At 40.9% G+C, this 9,537-nt stretch overlaps 1 protein-coding gene across 3 annotated transcripts in view; it reads left to right on the top strand.

The window, feature by feature from the left end:
* Positions 1-3,216: 3,216 nt before the first annotated feature.
* RUNDC3B (RUN domain containing 3B) overlaps positions 3,217-9,537 on the top strand; it is a 183,363-nt gene continuing 177,042 nt past the window's right edge. For all 3 annotated transcript variants that reach the window (XM_006834325.1, XM_006834324.1, XM_006834323.1), the window contains exon 1: positions 3,217-3,326. In XM_006834325.1, coding sequence (XP_006834388.1) covers positions 3,217-3,326 — 110 coding nt within the window. The remainder of the gene's footprint in view (positions 3,327-9,537) is intronic.

Here is a 9,537-nt window from a genome sequence, read left to right as displayed (position 1 = left end):
GGTAGTGAGGTTGGCCCAGGATCGGACATTGTTTCGTTCTGCTGTGCATGGGGTCGCTATGAGTCGGTTCTGACTCGATGGCACCTGACAACAACAACACCATACTTTAATATTATATTCTGTACTGAATATAATTGATTTGTGGTCTCTAGATTAGTAATCGAGGGAAAGTATAAGACAGAGGATTTACTGATTTGAATAAAGGAGAAGAAACCTTGTCAAATAAGGCCCCCATGTGGCAGTTTAATAACACAATGTACATGTAAAATGGCTTGTCTTATAGTGAATGTCAATTAAATCCCCCTAAGTAGACTTTGAAAAAATAATTATCTAAGGTGGAGTTTTACTAAGTCTTCTGTCTAAGTATAACTTCATGGTACAAGTAACATGAAATTGTACTTGAGGCTAAAACCCAATTCTGAGAATATTAGATCTCACTTCTCTGACATCCTGGTATGATGCTGTGGGTTAATGCACCAGACTGCAAACCCATTTGAACTACAAGCTCAGTAGTTCAAGCTTACCAGCTGCTCCTCAGAAACTCTATACAGGGTCACTATGGGTCAGAACCATCTCCATGGCACTTCACGACAACAAAGGTGGAGAAGTAAGAGTCCTGTTAGTTAGTGGGTTAGCACTGGACTGTTAATCACAAGCTCAGCTGGACCTTTTTCCTCAGGAGAATAATGATGCTTTCTGTTCCCCTAAAAATTTATCATAGAAGAATAGATGCATTTGAGTTATGGTGTTGGAGTAAAATATTAAAGGTACCGAGGACTGCCAGAAGAACAAACAAATCTGTGTTGAAAGAAGTACAACCAGAATGCTTCTTAGAACCCAAGAAGCCCAGACTGCAGCTCTCTTACTTTGGACATATTTTCAGGAGGGACCCATTCCTGGAGAACGACATCATGCTTGGTAAGGTGGAGGGACAGTGAAAAAGAGGGAGAACCCCAACGGGATGGATTGGCACAGTAGTAGTAACAATGGGCTCAAGTGTAGCAGCAATTGTGAGAATAACGCAGGGTTGTGTGGTGTTTCCTTCTGTTGTATATAGGGTCACTATGAGTGGGAACTGACTCAAGGACACTTAACAAAGATTTACAACCTCAGAAACCCTATAGGGGGTCACTATGAATGGGAATCGACTCCACCACACACAGAAGCAGCAGGAAGTGGGTAAGTTCCTTAAGATGCCAACTATGTAGAGTAGACAAGAAAATTGTGAGAACATGCACCACCCTAATTTAGCCACAAACACCCACCTTGCTTTTGTTAAATGCAGTCAAGTTGGTTCTGACTCATACCTAGTGCTCCTGTGTAGGGTTTCTGAGGCTTTAAATGCCCACATATGAGAGGGTAAATTCTTGTATTTATTAGATTTATGTGAAACATAGAGTTTAAAGTTAGTCTACAATATTTTCTTTCAATGGAATTTTAATGTGAATATTTCTTGTAGTTCGTTAAGACAGATTTGTTTCCTTCCTAGATTTCAGAGAACAGATTTTTATTCTACTACGATGTGATTTAGTAGCTAAAAGGGATGAGTCATTGCCGTGATGAGTTTAGAGATTCAAATTTAAAAATTTTTTAAAATTGTTTTTCAGAAATTATTTATTTATTGTTTTACTATACAGAACTCTGTATGTTAAAACCACTCAACACAGTGTAACAGTACTTCTTGCATACAATATATAAGGTGTATGTTGTTGATAAGTGCCATCGAGTCTGTTTCGACTCATAGCAACACGGTTATAGGGTTTCGGAGGAGCTGCTGGTGAGTTTGAACCGCACAGACCTTGTGATTCAAACCGGCTTTATAACCTGTAAATCTTGACTGACCGAGACTTCCAAAAACAGTGGTAAGATTTATATGGATTTGGAACCCCTAAAACTGAAATTTCAGTAGAAAAACGCCAACTATGACTTTAAATTACATTCAACGAACCTCCTAGAATAAATGAGAACTTATTCTGTGCATTGTAGCATGCTAGGCTCCCTGGCACAGGGATCATTGCCATTAAGGATGCACTCTAAAATCTTAACCTACTATGGCAAAGGAAAGGGAACAGTCAATTTGGGTGAGTGTCAGAGAACGTGGGTAGACACCCCAACTCTTGACACAGGCAGGCAGAGTGGGGAATGAAAAAGCTTGGGAATTGGGTACCAAGCCTCTTTCAGGGAGCTGCACGGCAGGAGCTAAACCAACGGCCAGATCCTAAACTCACTGCCCCCTAACCCAGTTTGAGTCGCTGTCCAGAATAGTAGAAGAACTCAGTAAGAAGACTTGTTCTTTTGTGGGTGATCAGTTCGAACCGCAGGCTGTATGGGCGAACAGGGGGCCTAGGAGCAAGAAATGCCACCACTAGACGCTCCAAGAAAATATTCTGCAGTTATTTTCCCTCGTCAGCCTATTGTACCCCTGTTTATTAGACCAGAGAAGGGAGTCAGGTCGAAAGGAATCCCCTTTCCAGGAAAGTCAGGCCCTAGATCGCGAATGGGAGTCTGGGTTACTGTGTTGTGGATTACAGACGCTGCAGGACTTAGAAGCCAGCTTCATGAAAGCTTGAATTCTTATTCCTTACAGCCTGGCTTCCCGGCCCGGGTCCATCGTAGGTCGCTGGGACCCGGGTCTCCGCATCCCACAATTCCTTTAAAGCCACGGCGCTCCGCTGCGCGCTGTCTGCGGCACGCGGGCGGCGAGCGCGAGCCCGGCGTTTTGACAGCTGCCCACGCGTCAGGGCGGTGCGCGAGCGCGTTGCTTTAAAGGCTCGCGCGGAAAGCCCCGCCCCTCACGCGTCGCGATTGGCTCCAGGTGGGGCAGCCCTGGTCCGATAGGTGAAGAGAGGGAGGCCCTGAGCTTCTCCGCAGAGACTACTGAGTGTTAGTGGTTAGGCGTGCGGGGCCGGCGGGCACGCGCGCGTGCCGACCGCGTAGGTCTCTTGGGAAGTAGGAGAGCCCTCGACGCCGGTCCGCACGCGCGCGAAGGCGGAGGTGTTGTGTGCGTGTGTATGGTGCTCGGGTGCCGGGTGCAAGCTGTCAGTCCCCCCACCACCCACGCGTTAGTCCTCGGTGGTCTTTCACACCATCCCTCCCTCCATCGGCGTTTCTTCCCTCCCGCGGCTCCACGGTCGCGCACTGAGCAACAGCCTTGGGAAGCTGCGGTAGGGGACAGAGGGAGCGCACGAGACAAAAGGGGCGCGGGGTCAGCCCGCCATGGCCTCCCGAAGCCTGGGGGGCCTGAGCGTGAGTCGCGGCGGCGGCAAGAAGAGCCTTAGCGCCCGCAATGCTGCGGTAGAGAGGAGGAACCTCATCACCGTGTGCAGGTACGGCCCTCCGCCCGGGGCGCGAAAAGCGGGCCGCCGGCTGAAGACGTTGGGCGGGCGCCGGAGCATCCGGCCCGGCCGGGCGTGTCTGCGGGCCCCGAGCGATCCAGAGAGCGCGGGGGCCGTGCCCTCCATCGCTTCTCAGAGGCCCGGGACTTTCTGTCGTTTCCAATGCTGGAGGCAGCCCAGGGTAGGGCTTGGGGCGGGGCTGGGGGAGGATTTGTTTTGAACGTGCAATCTGGTGTCAGAGTAAAAGGAGAAAGAGCTTTATTCCTTGGTGATCATTAAGTTATTAGCCATCTTTTGGTAAAGCAGTCTTTATTGTGTCGCCCCAAAATGGGAGGGCATTTCGTTGTTTGGGCTTGTATACAGATCCAGCCACTCACTTCATTCCACAAATATTAACTGTGGAGAGCACGCACACGCCAGGCACTGTGTGTGTATGACCGCGTGTGCGTGCTCTCCACTTTTAAACTGTAGACTATACCTAGCTTTTATGAAAATGATTTATTCCTATGATTGATTTTCTTTAAGTAGATTCTACTTATGAATGTAGTCTATTAATCAGAGATAACTCATTTTAATATATTAATATTTATTCAGGTTGTTATAAAAAAATAAGATGAAATCCTAGTCAGCAGTTTCTTAGGAATTTCTGTGAACCATTAAGTTGCTTCCAAATCACTTCGTTCCATCAAGCCACCTCATTATTAACTAGTTACAATCTTCAAAGAATCAAAGGATGATGAAACCTCTGAACTCTTTTGCAATTTATGTCTGTATTTTCTTCTTTTCCTTGTGTAAGCATCTTAAGCAAAATGCAGATATTTGTACCAAGGACTCACATTCAATTAACTTTCAGTGACTTTTTTTTTTTTTAAAACTTGAGCTATTACACATATTTGCCAATGTTGCGGCAAGACCTCCCTCGCTGTCTGTTACGGCACTTTTGAGTTGGAACCGAAAATGACACACACTCTGCTTTGTCATTTGTGTAATCTTTTAAGGAAGATAGGCATATTAATTCTTTTTTAGATTTAAGTTAAAAACATTTAAAAATTAAATAAATAGAAAAATAATCAAGTCTCATTTTCTTACCTTTGAGAAAAATTTTAAATTCCTTAAAAAAATGAAGATGATTTCAAGCATGCTTCATAGCCTCTTAATATATCTACAAAAGCTCCATCAGTCCGTAATATCAGGAGGGCATCAATCTCCTGTTGTTATTCAGTATTTTTTTTTAATTTATTTTTGATTATTTTGTTTTTGTGTTTTGTATTCTTTCTATTATAGCATCTGACACTCAGTATATATTTACTGAATGAGTAAATTTACTGGTGTGGTGCTCCATCCCTGCTGCCTCTGTGTTTTTGTCTTGTCTGGTTTTGGTTATTATTCATTATGCCTTCATCAGAAGCAGATCAGGAGACGAAAGGGACTTGTATTTCAACCTTATGTAAGTTACAACATTCTAAGTAGTAGTTAAAAATTTTTAGTCACATCACACTGAATTGTCTGGATAGCTAGCTAGGCTAGCTGTATTTTCATTTGCATAGTTTTTACATCTGCAGTTTAAACCCAACAGCTGTTTCTTGGAAACCCTATGCAGGATTGCTGTGAATTGGAACCTCCTGACAGCTCTTAACAACAACTGTGAATCAATAAAAGCTAAGTTTAGTTTTTGGTACCCATAGATTTAATATAGTAGTTAAAATAAATTTCAATTTCAGGCCTAGATTTCAACTTGAAAGTTTCTTTATGTCTAAATAGTTGATTGTTGTTGTTGTTGTTAAGTGCTTTCAAGTTGGTTCCGACCCATAGCGACCCTGTACAGGGTTTCCGAGGCTGTAAATCTTTACGGGAGCAGAAAGCCTCATCTTTCTCCCGCGGAATGGCTGGTAGTTTCGAACTGCTGGCCTTAAGGTTCGCAGCCCGATTCATAACCACTACGCTACCAGTTGATGGTACATATAAATTATTCATGACTAGTAATGAGGTCTTTTTAAAGTCACTGTAGGCAATTTGTAAGTTTTAAGTAGCCAGGTTGCCTCAAATTCTGTAAAATGGACAAATCAAAATATTTACTCGTTTCTGTTGTTTGTCTCTACTTTTCTGAGTTACTACCAAACCCCAGGTATTTCATCTTTCTCTCTGTTGTGAAAACCTAGCAAAATATATACCAATTCAACAATTTATACATGTATTATTTCAATGACATAGAGTACATTCTTCAAGTTACACAACGATTCTGTCTATCCTTGTAAAAAATATTTCATCACTACTAACATAAATGGAATTCAGATGTAGCACTGTAGGATAAATACTGAGCTATTAACTGTAAGGTCTGTGGTTCAAACCCACTAGCTGCTCCTCAGAAACCCTATACAGGGTCACTGTGAGTCAGAATAGACTCCAGAGCACTTAACAACAACAGTATTAACATAAGCTCCCTGCACCCTAAGCAGAACTCTCTTTCACTACTCCTCTCACCCCAAGTAACCACTATTAATTTTTGTTTCTTTTTATTTGCTTATTTATCTAAGTGAAATCATATCATATTTGTCCTGTAACTATTTTTCTCCCCATGAGGTTTTCAAGGTTCATCTGTGTTGTAGCATACATCAAGACTTCATTTCTCTCACCAGGTTGTTATTAAGTGCTGTCTAGTCAGTTCACACTCAAGCAACCCTACATAGAATTTCGAGATGCAGCTGGTGGGTTTGACCTGCCAACCATGTGGTTTGCAGTCCAGTGGTAATCTTATATTGCTACACGAGGAGTCTTCTCTCACCATATTCCTTAGTAAATTCATATTTTTATATCTCAAAACAAATATATTTTTTTAAATCTTTCCATATTCCAGTTTACTCATCTGAAAAATAATACCGCACAAGACTACCAGTAACTTTAAGAACAGCTCTAAAATGAATAATTGTTTTCAAGTAATATTTGTTTATATTTGGCTATAAATGTATCCACATCTAAACAGGGTTGTTATTGTTGTTATTAAGTGCTATTGAGTTGGTTCTGACTCATAAGAGACCCTATATTGGGTTTCTGAGGCCGTAAATCTTTGTGGGAGCAGAAAGCCTCATCTTTCCCCCATGTCTGAGCAGGTTAGTGGTAGATACATGTTTAATGGTATCTCTGAAGGTATGTGTGCATGTGTGTTTGTAAATCACATTGAATCTTTAATTTTGTGGTTTTTGAACAATATTGTGGAAATTATACAAAAGCAAAACAAAACAAAACCAAAAAACCAAACCCCATTACCACCAGTTACTTTAGTATATCTTTTAATACCTGTATTCTAATGTATATAGAACAAGAGGCAGTTGTTCAAACAGAACTTGGGAACACTGAATGGTTGAAAATTAATAAAGGTGTGCGACAGGGTTGTAGTCTTTCACCGTACTTATTCAACCTGTGTGTTGCGCAAATAATCCGAAAAGTTGAGGTGTATGAAGAAAAACGTGGCATCAGGATTGGAGGAAGATTCATTAACAACCTGTGATATGAAGAGAATACAGCTTTGCTTGCTGAAAGTGAAGAGGACTTAAAACAATTACTGATGAAGATCAAAGAGCACAGCTTCAGTATGGATTGCATCTCAATGTAAAGAAAACAAAAATTCTTACCACTGGACCAATAAACATTCTTATCAACGGAAAAAAATTTAAAGTTTTCAAGGACTTCAATACTTGTTGGATCAACCATCAACACTCATGGAAGCAGCAGTCAAGGAATCAAACGACATATTGCTTCAGGCACATTTGCTGCACAAGACCTTTTTAAAGTGTTGAAGAGCAAAGATGTCAGTGTGAGGACTAAGGTGCACCTGACCCAAGCCATAGTGTTTTCAGTAACCTCATATGCATGCAAAAGCTGGACAGTAAATAAGGAAGACCATAGAAGAATTGATGCTTTTGAGTTATGGTATTGGAGGAGAATATTGAAAGTGTCATGAGCTGCCTAAAGAACCAATAGATCCGTTTTGGAAGAAGTCCAAACTTCGTCTCTCATACTTCGGACATATTGTCAGGAGGGACCATTTGCTGGAGAAGGATATCATGTTTGGTAAGGTGGAGGGTCAGAGAAAAAGAGGAAGACCCCCAACAAGATGGATTGGCCAAGTGGCAGCATCTATGGACTCAAGCGTGGCAACAGTAGTGAGGTTGGCCCAGGATTGGACAGTGTTTCATTCTGCTGTGCATAAGGTCACTATGAGTTGGTACCGACTGGATGGCACCTAACAACAACAACAATTCTAATGCTTTCACCCCTTAAAAATTTAGGTGTATTCTCATGTTAAGTTTAAAGCCTTTTGTCAGTTCATCATTTGTTAGGTTGAAAGCCTTCTGTAAGTATAATAGTTAAAGTTTTGAACATTGGAGGTGGGGACAGGTAGGATAGTCAGGAAAAGAGCTGGACTGAAGTTTGTTTCAATGAAGTTGTATATATGTATGTAATAATGTTATGAGATTTTTTTTTTTTTCAGTAAACATCTCCTTTTTGTATACTAATAACATTTGCATGGCACTTTTTTTGTAGCAAATAAAGAGCTCTGGTAGTGTGGTGGTTATTAGTCGAACTGCTAATTTCACAGTCAGCAGTTTTAAAATACCAGTGGGTTCTGGGGGAGAAAGATCAGGCTTTCTGCTCCCTCTGAAACCCTATGAGTTGAAATCAACTTTACCACCTCCATTATTAGCGAATAAGTACACTTTTTTTCAAACTAAAGGTCTCACTTATTTATTAGCCAACCTCTTTAAATGCAGAAGCATAAAAATGAAGAAACCAGAAGTTTTGCAAAACATGTTCAATTGATCAATTCTTGGCAAAATTGATCTTGCTATGGTAGGTTAGGGACTTTGGTATATTATGTGCTGCACCATCACATGTGCGACTCCTTAGAGACCCAGCTTGGTTCGTCTCCAGTGTCTTCTCTTGGAGTTGTATCTGATTTTATTACCAGTTTTCATTCGACTCCATTGGGGAATGGGACAAGTCTCCTTTTGTTTCTTTGTCAGGAATCTCTTTGATCCTGAAAGTCTTGTGAGAAGACATAGTGAAGATGGAACGTAGCAGCAGTCACACGATGACGAAGAAAGCTGAATAAGTACTCTTGTAGCATATTTTTCACAGCCTCTGATGTGGCACAGTGGGTTAATGAGCTGGACTGCAAGGTTGGTTTTAATCGAAAGATTGGTAGTTCAAGCTTACCAGCCACTCCTGAGAAACCCTACATAGGATCTCTGTGAGTCGGAACCAGCTCTCAGGTGCTTAACAACAAGAAGTAGATAGGAAGTAGGTCATTTGAGGACTCTAAATCTACTTTCAACTCCAAAATATTCATAGACTAAATTTGGCTTTTTGTACCCATTAATATTTTCTCTGTACAACTATTTCATACTTTGAAAAATTAAATTGTTAAACTTTTCACCCATAGAAAATTAGGTATTAGTTACTTTTCCAGTTGTTTTTAAGCTTACTTAAAACCTTTCATATTACTTTGACTAACGAGAGATTTAAGGAGAGTGTGTGATTAAACTAAGCAAGATAAATACAAATGATTATTTGCTAAACTAAATTACTTTTAGTATAATGTACACGATTTTCTGTAGGTCAAGATATTATTTCAGAAATTCAGTTTATTTCAGACTTCAGTAAACCTGGTAAATTTTTGCCCTCATGTCAGTTCTGACTCATAGAAAACCGATTGTTGGTGTTAGGTGCCATTGAGTCAGTTCCAACTCATGATGACCCTATGCACAACAGAACAAAACAGTGCCTTGTCCTGTGCCTCACAATTGCTTTTAGGTTTGGCTCATTATTTCTATCATTGTCAATTCATCTCATTGAGAGTCTTCCTCTTTTTTGATGAACTTCTTGCACTTTACTGAGCCTTATGTCCTTCTCTAGGGACTGATCCTTTCTGACAACATGTCTAAAACATGAGAGACAAAGACTTCCTATACTCGCTTCTAAGTGGCATTCTGGCTATACTTTATTCCAAGACAGATATGTTTATTCTTCTGGCAGTCCATAGTACTTAAGTATTCGTCACCAACACAGTTCAAACGCATCAGTTCTTCTCTGTTCTTCCCTTATTCATTGTCCAGCTTTCACATGCATATGAAGTGATTGAAAATACCATGACTTGGGTCAGGGACACCTTAATCCTCAAACTGATATCTTTACTTTTTTTTTT

The sequence above is a fragment of the Chrysochloris asiatica genome, unplaced genomic scaffold, assembly GCF_000296735.1.
Source record: "Chrysochloris asiatica unplaced genomic scaffold, ChrAsi1.0 scaffold00010, whole genome shotgun sequence".
NCBI classification, from domain to species: Eukaryota; Metazoa; Chordata; class Mammalia; order Afrosoricida; family Chrysochloridae; genus Chrysochloris; species Chrysochloris asiatica.
This window is presented reverse-complemented; position numbering and strand designations above follow the sequence as displayed.